This window comes from Procambarus clarkii, chromosome 1, assembly GCF_040958095.1.
Source record: "Procambarus clarkii isolate CNS0578487 chromosome 1, FALCON_Pclarkii_2.0, whole genome shotgun sequence".
Classification (NCBI taxonomy): Eukaryota; Metazoa; Arthropoda; class Malacostraca; order Decapoda; family Cambaridae; genus Procambarus; species Procambarus clarkii.
The window spans coordinates 35,061,369-35,081,068 of record NC_091150.1 but is presented as its reverse complement, the minus strand read 5'-3'; the positions used below and the strand labels follow the sequence as shown (position 1 = coordinate 35,081,068).

At 38.2% G+C, this 19,700-nt stretch overlaps 2 protein-coding genes across 10 annotated transcripts in view; one reads left to right on the top strand and one right to left on the bottom strand.

Annotated features, from left to right (window-relative positions):
• Positions 1-8,651, top strand: part of LOC123766451 (sodium/hydrogen exchanger 9B2) — a 97,324-nt gene extending 88,673 nt beyond the window's left edge. For all 9 annotated transcript variants that reach the window (XM_069330158.1, XM_069330110.1, XM_069330046.1 and 6 more), the window contains one exon: positions 6,198-8,651. In XM_069330158.1, coding sequence (XP_069186259.1) covers positions 6,198-6,222 — 25 coding nt within the window. In that variant the 3' untranslated portion in view covers positions 6,223-8,651. The remainder of the gene's footprint in view (positions 1-6,197) is intronic.
• A 2,303-nt stretch (positions 8,652-10,954) lies between these two features.
• Positions 10,955-19,181, bottom strand: LOC123768124 (uncharacterized). The gene is made up of 2 exons (XM_045762507.2): positions 19,121-19,181; positions 10,955-12,305 (listed from the first exon to the last, which is right to left on the bottom strand). Exon 2 carries the CDS (start codon positions 12,278-12,280, stop codon positions 11,603-11,605), a length of 678 nt encoding a protein of 225 aa, XP_045618463.1. The 5' UTR covers positions 12,281-12,305; positions 19,121-19,181; the 3' UTR covers positions 10,955-11,602.
• Between the last annotated feature and the right edge of the window lie 519 nt (positions 19,182-19,700).

Sequence of the window (19,700 nt, the reverse complement as noted above, 5' to 3'; positions counted from 1 at the left end):
ACACTTGTCCCTTGACGAGAGACACTTGTCCCATGACGAGAGACACTTGTCCCTTGACAAGAGACACTTGTCCCTTGACGAGAGACACTTGTCCCTTGACGAGAGACACTTGTTCCTTGACGAGAGACACTTGTCCCATGACTAGATGTGCCTGTAACAAAAGATGATACAGTAAAGAATTTTAACAATGTTTTTATAAATGTTGTAGACTCTAAGAGAAGTAATGAAATAATTGCTTCCATTAAGACATTATGACAAATGGCAGCTCTTGTGGTGGTGTTGTGTATACATGAAAGTTTTCTGTGGTCTGCCATTATCCTGATAAATATGGTACAGTTATTCAGATTTATCCAGGAGTGATCCAGTTATAATGGCATTAATCTCTGCCATAGTGTGTGAATGTTAAGTTGCATTAATGTCTTTTCAAATCTCATTCTGGTCCTCAGAAAGACCACTTCAGTAATTCACACAATGTGTTTTATAGAAACCTACTTTATTGACTAAATGACAAGCTGGAAATATACTGTAGTTACATTCCCAGACATGACAAAATTGTACAGGAAAATAATGAGGAAGTGTGCGAGTGGATGTGTTATTTTCTCATTATTACTTAAATGTAGTTACAGGATGAGAGCTACTCTCTCAGTGTCCTGTCTTCCCTATAATCTTCATCAAATGACATTTTAAAGAATCTACAGATTTTGGCATGTACCAACTTCATTTAAATTATTTCAATCTTCTACAACCATTCATGTATGAGTGGATGTGTGCTTGAGTGTTGATGTTTGCGAGTATGAGTGAGTGGATGTGCAAGTGGGGTGGGGTTGGTCGGGGTATTTACTTAAATTTACCTGAGTCACCATCTCTAGTGGGGGACAGGAAGCCAGTTTCTAGTCAAAGGTTCCCCTCAATATTTTGGGGGATTTTTTACAGCTGAATTTTTGAACTGGAAATGCCTTGGCATTTCTGGTTTTGGCTGGTTGGTGATTCTATTTATTTTTCTATTTTCTAACAACGCATTTTCTGTTTTCTGTCCTACATTGTGGCTTATTGGGCTTAAAGTTATAACTCTTGCATTAGTAGTATTGTCGGGTATGTCTGAGAGTCACAATCAGGAATTCCAGGCTTGAATCCCGGGTGGGATGTTTGTGTGCGTTTCCTGTCATCTATCACGTAATGCTCTGTTCATTTACCTTTACTTTCACCATAACCTTTTTTCATGATGCAATTTTCCCATAACTCCATGATTGCTCAAATGAAAGAATTTAGTAGCTGATCACTTCCATAGTATCCAATATTATATTCACATTCTGTAGCATATGTTTCATGCAATTATTGCCTGGTTCATATATGGAGGTGTGGGAATTATCAAATAAAACTGAGGGGACAATACTTATAAGTAACAATTTGCTTTTGGCTTGAAGAATATGCCACCAGTATAGATACCTATTGTTGGAGACAAAGCCTGTTAGGCGTATTGAGGTCCCCTTAAGGCTACTGATCCTACTCTGAATTTGACTCCAAACAGTTGTTTAACTCCCAGGGACAATGTGAACAGAGCCATCAGGTATAACAAAACTTGCCCAAACATCTAGCCATGACTAGGAATTGAATCCAGGATAACTCGGCAATATTCTTTTGCCAAATGTATTATACAGTATCTACTGTTTTGAATGCAAGTTGAATGTGTGCATATTAATTTTTTCATATATTTAATTTCATTCACCTGTGCACTAGGAGGCTCGAACACCCAGCCTCCCGCTCCTGTTGTCAGCACTGAAACATTAATCAGAAAATAAGTGCCTATTTTTATTAACAGATGTGCGAGTTGCTGCCGAACATGGCACAGGGATAGTATGTTGACATGAGACATTCATCTTCCTAAAACTTGATTACAATAATACAGTAAATATTGACTTTGTGAATCCACAACAACTAGTGAATGGCAAGAGCAGTGAGCTAGGGCCCATGATTGTTAACTGTTCAGTTGTATATAGTAAACAGTATACGGATTAGGGCTCTGTATGTATATCATTACTAACATTATACAATTAGTAGTACGGTTAAATTATTGTTGAATTCAAATTTTAAAATAGCTAGCAAGCGGTAAAAATTATTAGCATTATATGTAATGCTAATACATAACAAAAAACAATTTGTTAATATAATAATAAAGAGAATATTAGATGATATAATATTAGAAGAAATAATATTAGATGAGAATTCAATGCAAGGTATCATTAAAATTAGTTAATTCTAATGCTATGAACTATAGTACAGTAATATGTATCTAAAACAAATAATTAGGATAATCTATTTAAATAATAAAATAGAAAATTTAGCTTGATTAGTGAATCAAAGGTACAAGTAATTATCATATTGTAAAACTATATACCATATAGTATTCTAAGATATAAATATTCATATTTTAAACGTTTTATTATTATTTTTTTCTCACAAAATCATAATTATGCATCACAAGCATGACAAATTTTATTGTTTCACACTCTAATATTTCTTAATTCTCATTATATTACCTATTAATCTTTTTGAAGTATATTGCAGCAATATCAGTTAATGCAGGGTCTTTTGATATACAGTACTGTATCATTATATTATCCTTTACAGGTCTTTTATGTTATTTTGTGTGGTTCATAAATGTTTCATAACGTTGCCTACATTGTGTGAACGTCCGTTGGTGTTTATTAAGATGAGCCTCGTCCATGACAGGATCCTGCTGATAGGAGATGCATTAAGCTATTGTCATAGTTACAAACTTTCTTCAGCATTTGCCTCAAGTATATCGGGATGAATTTGATCTTGCCAGTCTCTTAGATGAGGATAGTTAAATTATATTTGCGTTCTGAGCCTAACTACAGTACCTGTACATTGCTTTTTCTCCTCCGTCAATGTTGCTCGTTCAGCAGACACATGTAGGTAAACAGGTGCTCTGTTAGCACACACATAGGTGAGCAGGTGCTCCATCAATGTTGCTCTTTTGATTTGTTGATTTAGAGGCGACGACGATCGTGGGTTTGGATGCGCCCTCTGTCAGCAGACACATGTAGGTAAACAGGTGCTCTGTCAGCACACACATAGGTGAACATCTGCTCCATCAATGTTGCTCTGTCAGCAGACACACACCAGAGGTGAGCAGTTGTTGTACTGAGCCTCTGAAGATTCTTGTTCTGCACAGTGATCATTAGCAACCACTTTCGGCTCTCTTCTTGTGTTCCTGTATAGTGTCATCACTGCTTCTTTAATAACATGTGTAAAACATTAGGTTGTGCTTGCAGCTCAGGAATCCACCACAGTATTTTATTTTTAGCATAGTTAATATTATTATCTAATGCTTTGTACTTAACTACTAACTAAAGACTGGAGATGTGTTTCATGCTAACAGTATTGAAGAAGCAGTTAAACAGCAGCAGAATACTTTTTCATTATTTTTTGGACTTAGAATATTGCATTTTAATCTACTCCACATTCTCTATGTAATTTATTTATAACATAATTTCACATTCGCAGTCAACATTTATCATATAAAGTTCCATAGACACTTTCAGTCAAATTACTAGTTAAAATATTTCACCTCAAGACAATAACACTTTGCTAACCATTAAAGGATATATTCCTTAAAGATTTGCTATTATTTGAAACAAATACTATTAATTTTTGTTCTTAATTTCAAAGTTAAGAATAACATTTTTATAATTATTTCTTAGTAGACATGTAGCAGTTAATTTATCTGTACTTATTTCACAATTATGAGGTATTTTGCACAATTATAATATTTACAGCTAACAAGTTATTGAAAGTGTTGAGATGGAACTCTTGATCATCTTAATTTAGTGTAACACATTAATATATCCTGTATTGTGATAAAAACCCACAGATCTGAAAAACATGGAAATGAAACTAAATATTTTAATCTCCATACTGAGACTCGTCAGCAGAAGAGGGTTTGGAAACCAGAATATTCAAATGTTTTGTTTTCAATGTTTTTCAAATATGTGGGTTTTTATAGTATTGACTTTTGTGGTATACTTTTGTTCTCATATTAATATATTGAATATATGTTACTTACAAAGCTTCCTGTTTTTATTATGTAAAAGCTGTGTAACTTTTATGAGGAAATATCCTCTCAAAAGTGCAATAGTACTTAGTGTGTGTTATAGAGGTGATCTATCTCTACTGTGTCGAGTGCCCCTCTTAGTTCAGTAGTCGTGTTCATATGTTCATATGTTCTCTAATAAAGGCCATCCAGTACTGTACTCAGAACCTTCAACTCTTCTCCACACAAAATGTAGTAAAGTGTATTGTTTCACTCGCTTGCCAAAATGTTTGTAATAATATATTTAGAATTATTTATAAAGTTTTATTACATGCTGGAACTCAAGGGTGTCTGCAGGTGTAATGGACTAATAATTTATTATATAAAACTGTATGTAAGCTTATAATATTGGGTGTAACAATAAAATATTTACATGCTTTGATGGCTAATTCCTATTATTTAAATTTTGTTATTGTTGAAAACTATTGGCACTTCAGGTGTATTGTATTTTTTTACTATATCATAATTATGGTACTGTCTGCCTTGAACTTATCATAGATATGTAAATTTAATTAGCTGTCATCAAGCTCGGCATGCAAATATCGGTGGAGTAACATTGATACCTTATTGTATCAAATTTACTCCGTTCTCATTTTGGTGCGTATACATTCTTATAGAATATAATATGCTTGTATAGCTGGTACATAGCCCACACTGGTGTGACACTCTTCACCAACTAACACAAGCATAGCCCATTAACCTGTAACAAATAGAGTGTTAACATCTTGACTTCACAGAAACTATTTCAGCAAATTTCCATGTGGTGCACATTTTATATTTATCTACCAAGGCTTTGCAAATCCTACCCAAAAATCTAACCCCCCTTACCATAGGTAACAAGTTGCAAGCTTTGTTCCTTTTTTCTACTTGTTTATCTTAATTTATTTGGTCTCTTAGATCGGTCTTAAGAGTTTGATTGATTAATATTTTCTACCAGCAGTGATGGGAGAGTTTACACAGCTCTAAATAAGAACATCCTTGGTTATACTGGAAGTAAATCATTCTTACACTTGTAGGCCAGATGCTTACTGGGAATTTTTTTTTATAAATAGAGCTAGAGAAAATGAACTACTATCCATCATCTGTAACTGCCCTGTCAAGAATAGGAAGCCTATGGCTCTTGAAAGTTCTTCCTATTTTGGTCATCAGTTTTTCACATAGATTTGAGAGTTAATCTTAATTCTTGCTTCAATGATTTTAGCATGTATAAATTGTTCTGTAAATGTATTGCTCTGGGATAAGGAGGATTTCCTATTTTTTACTCTGGCTGTGCAAGCTTAATTTGTGGCTTCTCGTATGTGAAAAAGTGGTCATGTTTCATCACACTATTATGTTGAATGTCTCATGAAAGCAGCCTTGAAATGCCTTGTCTGAAGAGAGATCAGTCTTAGTATTCAAGATGGCTTTCTTCACTTTTCGTTTTTCCAGTGGTACTAATGCATGTACATGCATGAACGAATTAGTCAAAGCCAAATGTATGGATGTGAGAAGCTTGTAATGGCATTAGCATTAAAACCGAAGAGTTTGAACAGTAGCAATAAAGAGTTTGAGGAATATGAGCAGTGTTAGCAGGATGGCTAGAATAATGAAATGTAAATAATAAGTTAGTGTGAAAGTTTGTGTCTAATTAGGTGAAGATGTGTGTGTGTGTGTGTGTGTGCTATGATGGTAGGTTGAAAAGATGGTAGATAAGAGTGGCAAAGAATGTACATTCAAGTAAATTTGGAAGTTTGAGCAGTAGAGGCAGCCAAGAAGATGGGGACTGAGAGAAGGCATCACTAACATATAAAAAAAAAATCACAGGAAGTTGTAATATACAGAATTTAATAGTTAGGATTTAATGAATGATTTTTACCGTTTGTATATCACAGATGACATGAAATACTTTACATCTAGTAAAATGAAATGACAGCACAAATTTTTGTTTTATTGTTTTGCTTGTATGGTGAAAATGGTTTCTCTGTTGTTAGTAATAAACATGGAAATTATTATGAAAGAATTGGTTCTCTAATAACTGAATGATTTCCCTTTTATTATGATTTTTTGCATGCATTTTCCAATCACATTTTTCCATCCTTTCCAGCATGTGCCTGCCCAGTGAAAGTTGAAATGTTGTTGTTGACAAGACAGCATGATTATTAGCTTTCCAGTAATGATGACCCACTTAATGCAGTATTGGTAGTTTGCGTGTCTGGGATGTGCTATTACAGTGCATCATTGTGTTCGTGCAATTTGGAAAGTTTACAACATTATCTACACTAAAATAAAATCACTTGTCGAAGATACAGGAGAGTTGAATTATTTTGGGGGGATTTTGTAATATGTGATTTATTTAATGTATGGTTTTTGCTTAGATTGGTTCAGTTTGGAGTTTTATTAAAAACCTATCTTTTTCCTAGCCACTTTTTCTTTTGAAAATGGTCTATTAAAGCCTTATAACAGTCAGTCAGGTAACATAATGTACATCCAGTCCCAACATTTAGAGATAGCATCCATTTCCCTACTGGTATAATGTATGGTATATGTATGGTATTTCCCTACTGGTATAATAAGTATTCGTGTCAGTAAGCTATCTTTTGTATCCTTAACTTCAACTGTTACAGAGAATGCATATTTACTTAAATTTAATGCTATAAATGACAATTATTCATTAAATAATGCATATAATTTTGCTCATGTCAGACATGAGATTTATTTCTTAAAATTGTGTAAAAGTTTCAAATGATATCAAATGAGTTTGGCTGTTTTTTTAAGATTATCTTTGATTATTAGTTAATTTTAAGCAAACTGATTTACCCGAGATTTTGGATAGATCCAACACTGGTTCCTACACTCATTATCTATAGAAGTATAAGTCATACAATATTTATTCATAACATATAAAAGACAAAAATAACAGTAATGTTTTGTCCTGTGCATATATTTGTCAAAAGATACAGTGACCATATTAAGTAACCTAAGTATTCCAGGAATATGTATAAGGCAAGACTTATTTTACACGAGTCTCATGTTGTACAGTCTGGTTCATTCTTGACTCACAATTGGGAATTCTGGGTTCGAATCCCAGGCAGGACAGAAATAGTTGGGCATGTTTCCTATCACCTAATGCATCTGCTCACTTAGCAGTAAATAGGTACCCAGCTCAGCTTGTTGTGAGGTTGCATCCTGGTAAGGGTCGGTAGTTCAACCTTGCAGGGTGACCTTGATATCAGCATAACATACACACACAAATCACAGTAGCATGATATATCAAATGAACAAATCCACAAGGGCCATGATGAGAATTCGAACTTATATCCAGGATGATCCCAGACGCACCTTAGTCGATTGTGCCACGACATGGAAAAGAATTGCAACCGGGAGTGCTATTGCTCTCACATGGATCCTGCAGCCAGTTTGGACACAAACCCCGGTTTGTGTCTTGGAGAGGCTGCGGGATCCGTGTGAGAGCAGTAGCACTCCCGGTTGCAATTCTTTTCGATGTCGTGGCACAATCGACTAAGGTGCGTCTGGGATCATCCTGGACGTAACTTTGAACTCTCATCACGGTCCTTGTGGATTTGTTCAGCCTAACATGTATATATACATTGACTACCTTTCCCCCGACACAATGAATTCAATTATATTAGCAAAGGCATTACCCATACCTGTCTGTCTCACATAGTCCTTATCATATAGAATAAAAAAGCATGTAACTTGTAACTTATGAGAAAGGGCAGAGTTCACTTAGTTTTAAATTTACAGGTTGCTGGTACATGGTGCTATTAAGGGCACCCAATTTAAAGCACTTACTTTTTCTAATAAGACCAGTGTGTGACTCAAAATGCCAGCACCTCAGTTACCTCTCTGGTTCAGTGAGTGTGCCGTTACCATCTTTTGTAAATGACATTACATGGATTACATATTAATTTCTGCCTCACCACAAAGTAAGATTTAACAGACTTGATCCATATGCATTATTTATTATTGTGTTCTGTGGTAGATGTTGCAAATGCATATGTAAATCAGTCACCAACTTGTTACTATGAGTATGAATTGTAATATTTGAGATGTGCTTAAGTAAATATATTTACTATGATCTCCATATGTGATAATTGTTTAGAAACTGTGTGGTAATTGTATATGAATACTCTCAACATGCATATATGACAATGGTCTTTATATTTATTTATAGTACCATACTCTACTTTATTAAAGTTATTAAGATATATTTACTGTGATCCCTAAAACAAGATCTAACACCATAGACCCCTGAGCTATGATTTTTTTGTCTATATCTGTATAGTACTTATTATCTTATAACAGTTGTTTTTAATATTCTAATTTTTTATGTTTAATATAAATTTTCATATATGGGAGTATTGAACATGCAAAGAAAATATAAAAGAAATCAGTTTGCTCTTAGAGCAACAAACTACTGCCTGTGGTTCTGGTATGAAATTTCCTAGACAAAGATCAGGATAGAAAAGTAGATTCTCAATATTTGTTTTGCCAATATTTGATGTTTTGTAATAAAGTTTACTGTTCTATTATGCAATGATGTTTACATTAAGGATGCCTAAGGTAAAGTTGCATATCCTCGATTTGCAAATACAGCTGGGTGTCCAACACAAAGAGAACCCCAGTTGTGCAGACCTGGGGTGTCCAGCACAAAGAGAACCTCAGTTGTGCAGACCTGACAACAGTCACAAACACCCAGGTGGAGTCACCCTGCAGACATGGAGTGATGGTAAACAGGTCATGTGGGACTACACATGTGCGTTCACATTGGCTGATACCTATCTACCTCACAGTACAGCTGAGCGAGGCGGGATGGCCACCTGAGAGACCCAGAAAACTAATAAGTACAGGGATCTAGAACGTTGTTACAGGGTCATGCCAATAGGCTCTTGAGACCCTGGGGGTAAATGTACACTTAAGTTCCTAAAGGAAGTGGGCAAGGAACTCATTAGGCAAACTAGAGACTCAAAAGCAGCCAGTTTCCTGTTTCAGTGCCTAGGTGTTGTGATCCAGAGAGGAAATGCTTGCTGTAATTTGGGCATGCACCCCACCTCCAAAGAGATGGATGGCAGGATCCTGCACATCCTGCAATGCAGGATGTGCAGAATACCCCCATTGAAAAGCACAGGTGTAATAGGTACACTGAGAGAGAATTCTTATCAACATCAGAGGCCCGATACTTTTCAACACGCTTCCACTACACATTATGGGCAACTGGCCGACCCTTCAGTGTTCAAGAGAACTCGATAAACACCTCCAAAGGGTACCTGATCAACCAGGCTGTAGGTCATATGTCAGGCTGCGAGCCGAGTCCATCAGCCTGGTTGACCAGTCTAGTAACAGGAGGCCTGATCGAGGACCAGGCCACAGAGACACTAAGCCCCAGAATCATTGCAAGGTAACCGCAAGGAGCTCACCCCCAGCCCTGCCTTGGTGCCTTTTTGATAATTACTTGCTTACCGCCAGCATCTGGCCTACAACCTCTGTGACATAACCGATATGTACTTTTAAATTATTATATAGATTATTCTGGTCTACAGCTAAAATGCTTCTGAAACAAATGCTGTATTGTATTTGTTACTTTTGACTAATTCTGGGCCACTGAGAATGGAAGTTATGTTTAAAGCTGTTGATTAGCTCTAGTCTTAATCCAAGACTAATCTTTTAAATCATTTTGCTGCAGAATGGTAGTGTTTTGCCATCAATTCCATTGGGTTATGCAACCCACTTGAAGGAAACTTATGACAACATGAAGCAGCTTTTGAGGTCCATAAATGATAACTAACATCAGTTGTAGCTCTGTGACGACTTGAAGGTTGCTTTTGTGATGACTGTAGGGGTGGATACACAGAGTACTGTCTTATTTCTTTTATTTTTGAGTGGGATAGTCTTGCGAGAGATTCCCACTATGTCATGAGAGACTGGCCACTCCGTCGAACTACTGCCCCTTCCCATGATGCAACCCCACAGCTGTTACCTAATTCCCGGTTATTTATTCATTACTAGGTGGACGTTATTAGTTAAAGGAGCATCTCAAATCATTTCTGTCCCATCTGGGAATTGAATTCGAAACCCTGATTGTGAGTTGGGAATGAAGCCAACGATTCTGAGAACCTTAGTGGAACAAAGAACTACACCTTATTGTCCAAACTGGTTGTCCCGCTTAGAGGTATGCACCTCCTTGAAAACTGTCTTGACTTTCAGGTTGATGGGAAATCTTTCTTTCCCAATGTCTCATCCTATACTTTTGACGTCAGTCGTCCTATCTTCTGTTTCTTTCGTGTATATATATACAGTATTGGCATCTTGAATGCCAATACTGTGTATATATGTCGAGGAATGTCGAGGGCATTCTGACTGCTCTGTGCCACAGCCGGTTCTAAAGGGTTCCAAGTTTGGTGCCTTTTGATAATTACTGACCGTCGAATCCAAAGTTCTAATACATATGTAGGTTATAAGAAAAGCAGCCGGTCTCATAAACAAAGGCCAGTCTTATCCATGCACCTGCCAAACTTCTTGTTTATGAATGAAAAACTGTTTACTCACGACTCACAATTGATGACGTCCGGAACAAGTAGCTGACGAGTTTGTTCGAACCACAACGCCGTAAGTGCTTCACCCACATACTACAAATACAAATAATCGCCAACAGAACCTAAACACATAACCTAACCTAACCAATGCAAAAATATGCACAGTATGCTTATATATAACAATATTAATTTTGAGAAAATTCCTATTTTGAATGAACAGCATGTTAAAATTGATGAATGCGTCTATGGGGTCGACCGACGGATGGAATGGACTTGGTCTGAGGACGATTTAAAGAAAACAATTGACTCATGTACGGGTTTATATTTATTCAATGCCCAAAATTTGACCTGAGAAGTTCAGTAAGGTGTTTTATTTGGTTTCTGGTGACAATGACATGCAAAATGAAAGGGTAATGAAGGTAAATGATAAGTGGAAATTATGATAACATTGGGACCAAGATTAACACAGGAGGAAGTACTCAATCAGCGCAGTTATTTATCACAATGTTGTATATGAAGCTCCTGTTTTGGAATCTTATTAAGAAGAAATCATTTTATTGTTAGTTAATTACTACACATACAAACTTTTAGTGTAAGCTTTATTGGTGACTCATCTGTGAGAAAGAGCATGAGACAGCTGTCATATGTGAAGGTGGATGACTGCCAACTGTATGTCAAGGTGTAACAGAGTATGAGACACCTATCATGGATGAAGGTGGATGACGTGAAGACTAAAGTGTTGAGAAGAATGCACACATCCCTTGTTCCATTCCCCTTGATTATATAGTTTGTGGATTTACATCCTAATATATCTTTTCTCGTTATTGTATCCAAGTCCTTGTCACTTTAAAGCCCCCTGATTATTTTTCTGTATTTATTTTTTTTAGGGAGAAAGAAGCGGCAATCGATTAATGACTGAGCACTATATAGGTTCACTATATACCACTAAATTTCATTATCCGTAGTTTTTCCATTTCTTGTACGCGGTTCTAACAAGTTTGTCGGCAGGGTTTAGGTTTCCGGAATATTTATCTAGAGCGAGGTTAATTAGCATTGGCAGGAGCGGCTTATTCTTTACCTTCTCATGTGACCATTGCAAGACTTCATTGATGAGCTCACCCAAGGAGGCGTTAGTAACTCTGGTTTCCTGCTCCGAAGCTGCTATAACGTTTGAATTAACACCAGGCGTCAATACAGAACCATTGTGGATGTGGAAATAGTCAGTGCCGGGTGGAGATGTCATGATTGTCTTATAGGTGTATCCAGAGAAAAGTGGCTGCATCTTGGAGTCTTCTGGTGATGGAGTGTAATACGAATATGAGCTGATATCTGGGTCGTCGGATTCTTGGTAAGGTCCGACTTGTCTCTTCTTCCTGAGGCCATCGTTGACATCAAATTCATTGCCCAGGAGGATTGGGATGGTGGACAACATGGTGGCCGCGAAGGCAAACGCCAGCATCTCGTTCTGCAAGTTACCATCTGAGTCGAGAAGGTTGGAAATGTAGTTCATTCTTCGTTTCCTATTAAGGTGTTGACTGGCAGGATCATGGAGCTCAGGAAGCACAGCAGCTGGAGAAGGGACTCCTGCACCCAGGCTCACAGGGCCCGGTGCAGCTATGCTGTCCAGGGACATTTTGCACTCTCGTCTCTACCTGAAACTGTAGACTATGGTTAATGATGCGTGTTTAGGAAGTTGCGTGATGCAAGTAATGAACACGCACAAACAAGCAAACACACACGACGTGCCTAACACATCATTTAGAACAGCTGAATTTCGACTTCAAATAGTAATTGAAATGGATTCAGGAAAAGAAAATACTGGAAGGAGGCAAGGGTCACAGTGCAAGGGTCATAGTGGAAATAGATCGATATATAGTAGGAAAGAAATTACGAGTAGAATATCATAAGGTTCATAAATAGAGCTCATAATTCTCTTCCTAATATATGCTAACCATCAAACAGAAATTGTGCTATTGATATTATACAACAACAAAAACTGCGATTACAATCAGAATAGAGGAGAACTGTTGTATATTGAGAATGATCTAGACATCCCAGAGGTGGTTTGAAAAATGGTTACTAGATTTTAACCCAGACAAATGCAAAGTTATTTAGATAGGAATAGGAGTGAAGATATCCCAGAAGCAGTATAGAATGAAAAGGAAGCTACTTAATTTTGCGTTATAAAAAAAAAGACCTTGGAATAGACCTAACTTCAATCCAAACTTCAGAGTTGCAAATAACGTTGGCTCAACCCCCGCAAGCACAGCTAGGTGAGTACAGTATGAGGTTTACGGGTAGCGCTGGGTCGTGCCGTTATAACGCGGGGGTTGGCGGCTGTCAACGGTGCACCTGTGCTAGTGGAAGACAGACACAGGTAGCGGGACTGGGGGAAGAGGAGGGAAGTGGGGTTACACGATTTTGACCGAGTGTCAACCCTTGGACGAGGGCTTTCGTCATTTGACATATAGGGATAAGGGTCATAATATTTCATTACGCTGCTGATCTGTTGGTGTCCCACACGGTCAACAGATGGCTCGCCCACAGGAAAACCAAATTCCATTCTTGATAGGAATACAGTCGTAATGTAGTAAGGAAAAACTGATGTGTTTATTATAAAGAATTGTGATTTATTTGAATGAGGCTGACTAGGATAGGGTCGTCCGGATGTGGGCACCTGTCCTCTCGTATAACACATCGTATTTTGACGAGAAAAAAATCCCAACGTCAATGGAAAATGTATTAAAATCATAGCGGCTCGCAAAATTGACGCGATGTCCCGTTTTCTATTCCTGGGCCCGCGGGGTATGTTAGATTCGGCCAATTTAATACATCAGTTTAGTGACGTTGTGAACTCTGGAGAGGACGGACTGATTATCGCTCCCTCACCACCTTTGCCTCACTCCCTCATCACAAGTACAATCACTCGACTGCAATAATCAAGTAATGTGAAACCTTTATATACATTTCTATTATTATGAATTATAATTATTTCACCAACATAGTGTTAAATTAAAAAATAAACGTGTTTATATATCTTGATTTAGAAAATGAGTTATCTGCAGTTACCGTATATAAATATTGAAAACTAAGAAAAAATATAAAGTGTGTGTAGTGCTTAGCGAGGCCACTGGTGCTGACGGCTGATTTACCTGACTAGTCAGCTAATTATATACACTGAAAGGTGTACGCTAGTTCTCTGCGTGCACACACACACACTTGAGAGTTTACACTAATTCTAGATCTAAAGCATACCTGTTGGTTGGTCAGTAAGCCAGTGTCATGGACTTAATAATTAACCTTCGTGCCCTTGGCAGGCCTTAATAAGCCCATCACCAACTACAGCTCTTTACAACCCTGTCAAGAAACGGTAGGAACACACATTCACCACTTTTGTGAGTATTTACATTTTAACCCCTTTTTAATGATATTATCTATATATTATGTTATATTATTACCATCTTGGCAATTTTTATATTATTTGAATAATAATAGTAATTTTGTCGGGAGGACTGACAGCCTGTATATATATATATATATATATATATATTTATATGTGAGGCTGACATCGGGGTCCTCCCCCCCCCCCCTCCTCCAGGAAAAACTACTGAGCAGAATTTTTTGTTTTGTTTTGTTTTTAGTTTTGAGGGCTCGGGGGAAGGGGGCAAATCCCTCTTCATCTCTCAAAGCCCAAAATATGGCAAGTGATTTTTTTGTCTCCATATTATCTACTATAACTACATTTTTTTTTCATTTTCAATTTTTCGGGGTGTGAAGGCGGGAGAATGTGCTGTTGGTAACTCGCCACATCAACAATTTGGCTACCAATTTCTGTAATTACTTCCCCACATTTATTGTATGGTTTTTATAGCTTTGCAAGATTGTTTTTTAATTTACTACTTTAAATTTTGGGGAGTTATGGGGAGGAGGAGGAATTGCCCCCTTTTTTTTTTATCTCCGCGTGTAAACTTTGGTAACTAGAATTCTGAACGAAATTTTCCTGTATATGACAATATATATATCATGTAGTACCGGTTGTGCAGTCGGGTTCGTTCTCGACTCGCAATTTAGAATTTTGGGTTCGAATCCTGGGCGCTTTTTTTTCAGGGATATTCCTGCGCGGGCCCTAAGCCTCTGGCTGGCCCACTAAGTGTTGCTTGTTTCTGTTTTACTTGGGCGGAGTATGAGTATTTATGACTCGTATGGTCGCTTCAGTAAGATTATGCCCCATGTGTTTAACAACTTCTTCTGCTCTGTTGAATCTAAGTTGAAATCTTAATGGATTTGTAACTGTGCACTATGTTAGATAATGTTCCAGTGGTTTGTCGGGCACTGATCAACCAGGCTGTGATTCATACGTCAGACTGCAAGTAGCCGCGTCCAACAGCCTGGTCGGCCTGACCATCCAGGAGGCCTGGTCGAGAACCGGGCCGTGGGGACATTGAGCCCCCGAAATCATATCAAGGTAACCTCAAGAGATATAAATAGTTGGGCGCATTTCCTATCACCTAATGCGTCTGTTCACCTAGCAGCAACTAGGTACCCCAAGAGTTAGGCCGCTTGTTGTGGGGTTGCATGCATTAATTCGACCTTGGGGGGTGGGCGGTGTAAAAATATATTTATAGGTGCTCATCACCTATATATATATTTTTTCGCGCATTTGCTATTTTTTCTATACATTTTTAACGACATATATATTTTTTTATTCCCAAAGAATTACGCATAGCATAGTGACGGACCGGGGATAGTTGTGTTCTTTAAGCGTTATTTTTGGCCGTTTTTACACTTTAAAATTATTCTTTATTGGTAAGAGTAGAATGAAGACTTAAGAGTTAATTGCATACGATTGCTCATTTGTTTTCATGAAAGTTAGATTTGTTATAAAGCTTTCGTGTACATTTCTGTATACATATATGTGTGAGAAAGCCTGCAGGATGTTTATTGAGACAAGAAAAAATACATCTCAAAGGGATAGAGTAGCTTAGGCTATTTCTAAGCTACTCTATCCCTTTGAGATGTATTTTTTCTTGTCTCAATAAACATCCTGCAGGCTTTCTCACACATGCCTGCAGGAACGCGTAAGCCATTGATCACTAACAACTCTAAATAACCCGTCCAGGATTCGAACTCATGACGTCCAGGATCACCCCCAAACGTGCACAGTACCATAAACATTTCCATAGTTCTCGTTTATATCAAGATGCTGAAAATGCCACATAGAAGTAATAGCACAAGACGAGTCGCAGAGGAAGTGTCCAGGCAGTTCACTTGCTCGGGGCCATGTTGATGGTCCCACTTCACTAAGTGATACAGGGGTCAAAGCATATTGATTATCAAGTTAATTACCCTAACTGCAAATTGCTTTAATCACACGCGCGAGTGAGTGCTGTTTAACCTGCATGTTACTGGACATATTTCAAATAATAACAATTCATAATAACAATTCATTGTCGGGGTACAGGCAACCAGTATATATAATATATATATACACGTTAGGCTTATGTCCAGTCTCTCTTCAAGGTCGAATTACTGACCCCTCCCTAGGATGCAGCCCAATAACAAGCCAAGTCCTGGGTACATGCTTACCGTTAGGCGATAGGAAACGCACCCAACCATTCCTGTCCCGACCGGGATTCGAACCCAAAATTATTGACTGGGAGTCGAGATCGAACCCAACTGTACAAGTTGGGTTCGATACTGTAGGGACCCTACAAGTATAGTGTCTGGACATATATGGAGTCATGTTGTCAGGGTGCCCTTGACATCGAAAAGCTTTCGTAGGACCTCGTAAAGGATGTTAGAATTTCTAGGTCTCACTAAGCCAGCGACCTTATCCTGGTCGCAACCCACAACATTTGCCTAACTCCCAGGTATCTATTTATTGCTAGGTGAACAGAGGCATCGGATGAAAGGAAGGGAAGGGAACTATCAGGGGGGAAAGCGCCAAGTCATTACGACTATATAGCACTTGGAAGGGGTCAGGATAAGGATTTGGGATGGGAAGGGGGGAAGGAATGGTGCCCAACCACTTGGACGGTCGAGGATTGAACGCCGACCTGCATGAAGCGAGACCGTCGCTCTACCGTCCAGCCCAAGTGAAAGAAAACGATGCCTAAACTTTTATGTTCTTTTCTGGAATCGAACTCGACTTTGGTGAATACTGTGCCACAGGACCCCAATTCACATCTCCGCCGGAACAACGGAAATATATATATATATTCGTAAAATCATAATGATTTTTTGACTGAGAAAATTAACAAAACACAACACGTAAATGTTGTTTTTTTTTTGTTTTTTTTGAGATATATACAAGAGTTGTTACATTCTTGTACAGCCACTAGCACGCGTAGCGTTTCGGGCAGGTCCCTGGAATACGATCCCCTGCCGCGAAGAATCGTTTTTTCATCCAAGTACACATTTTACTGTTGCGTTAAACAGAGGCTACAGTTAAGGAATTGCGCCCAGTAAATCCTCCCCGGCCAGGATACGAACCCATGACATAGCGCTCGCGGAACGCCAGGCGAGTGTCTTACCACTACACCACGGAGACTGATAAAAGAGACTAATGTTGTTTATGAAAAAAATTATACAGCAAAAGTTCCGTTGACAGATGTTGACCAGACCACACACTAGAAGGTGAAGGGACGACGACGTTTCGGTCCGTCCTGGACCATTCTCAAGTCGATTGTGCGGAGTCGATACTCCGTTGTCAGATATTCAAACAGCAATAGGCCTTGACCGCGAGGAGCGCCAGCCCCGCCTGCTGGTCTCCCTAAACGAATGTTACTGAGGGCGAGAGAGAACGTGATGATTACTAATAGCGAGAAGACAACACGGTGTCTGGTGTGCCCCCAACTACAGGGTACTGTAATAGGGTTTGACCCTACTGTTGGGTACTATAATACGTCTTGATCCAGCTACTAGGTACTATAATGAAACTTGTCCCAACTGCTGGGTATTGTAATAGGGCTTCATCCAGCTGCTGCATACTATAATAGGACTTGATCCAACTTCTGGATATAATAATAGGGCTCGACCCAGCTGCTTGGTACTATAATGTGGCCAACCCTCCTTTGAGATGCATTTTGATTTAGATTAATTATATTGCAATTTAAATTGATCAAAAAAGGAATTTAATCTGACCACAAATGCAAGTTTAAGTAAATGTAATTAGATAATATGTAAAAACTATAGTGTCTATATTTAGTAGGCGTATCAGTAATATTAATAACAATGTTGTTTCACTCAAATTACTATGTAATAATTATCGAGCAGCTGTACAGTTCTGTGGAAGGAGAGCACTGCACAATAAGTATAGTGTCTTTCGAACGATAATGCGTGAGCAACGCACGAAACCAAGTGGGATAAGTGAGCCCAAACGAAACTGCAACTGTGGTAAGTTACCTGAGCTTGTCTGGTAACGGCACACACGTGAGCAAGGCGTCGTGGACCGCCCGGTCATTCACTCCTCGTGGGAACCCCATGTCCTGTTCAGAGCCCTCAGCATGGCAAGGGTATTCGAATTTTCGTTAGCAGGTTTGGAACTTTTCCTTCCCGTGGTTTCTTTTGAGCCTATCCTACTAAGTATTTTTTTTCCTGGATATCACCTAATTCCTATCACCTGATCAGTTCCTGGTGTGTTACGAGGGAAGATAACGGTTATGGCGGTCAACCATTCGACCCTATCAAGGGGTAAGGATCCGGTCGAAATAGCTGGCGAGGCGGCTAAAGCTGCATTTAACAAACCCGTAAGCAACATTATAGTTCAAATCATTTATGACAAACCATCTGCGAGTAAGGATATTAGATAAACATACGCGTAACTTTTGTCTAAACTTTATAGGCCTAGCCATAGCAATAAAGGAAGACAAATTATGCAGGTATCACTACATTGATTTATAATTTGTCGGTACCTTTTTACCAATAATAGTAATGTTTTGCAGTTTACTGTTAAAGCAACCATTTAATACCGTATTTCCATATGTGCTCAAGACACGGCTCAAGCCTTTCCATTAAAACTTTATTCAACTTGTTATATCGTTAATAATATACAATACAAATTTAATATTTGTCATATGCAAACCTTACTTACAAATTATGTTTTATACATCATTAGGTTTCATTATTCATCAAACATCAAATCAATGATTAGTTCTTAACCCACGAGATTATTGAGCCAGTTATAGTTGTACCAAAGTTATTGTATGAACAACTATAATTCCCCAACGAAATAGTATCGTTAACTATACTTAGACGAAGTTTAATGTACTGTATCATCAACTAACTGTAACTGCCACGAGGCTACAAACCCGACTACAATATATTTGACCTCTTAATACTTAACTAAAAAAATCCAATCACTTGTCATATCAGTTTAATGTCAATCGGTAACAAATCCAGTTTAGAAAAGCGTGTATTATTTTCTTATAAAAGATAAAACACTGCACATTGCGAACGAGATTGGAACATTTACCTCAGTCAGAGATGTAAGGCAGAGGATGCACCTTACGTGTACCTCACTCAGCAACCTCAGTAGCACTGACGGAGACCTGGGAGAAACCAAGAAATATCTTCCGTTCAACTCCAGAGGTATCCCCCAAGTACCAGTTCGTTAATATAAGATATATTATTATTCTAAATTCTTATTTACAACTACAGTATAAACCATTTGCTTTAGCTGGCACATCATCGACAAAGTACATACATATTTATTGAATATAAAACACAACATACATGGAGATAGAGGATCACAAACTGTCTAAATAAAGGCCTGGCATCGTGTTCTGGAAGTGACCGAGCAGCGGTACTTGTAACCTCCCACAGAGTTGCTCACTGCATAAAGTGCACTAAGACGTCATGGTTTGGTGGGGAATTGAGATTATTCTGACCTATATGATAAACCGTCATCTTCGTTACCTGAAACAAAAGGCCACCAGTGTAACATGGCAGCTTCGCTATTTATAATATTATTATATTTCATGAATTTCTTCTTGAAATGGATGTTGAGGTTAGTGGCAGCTGGGCCTTTACATGAGCTGGGACCATTGACCTCT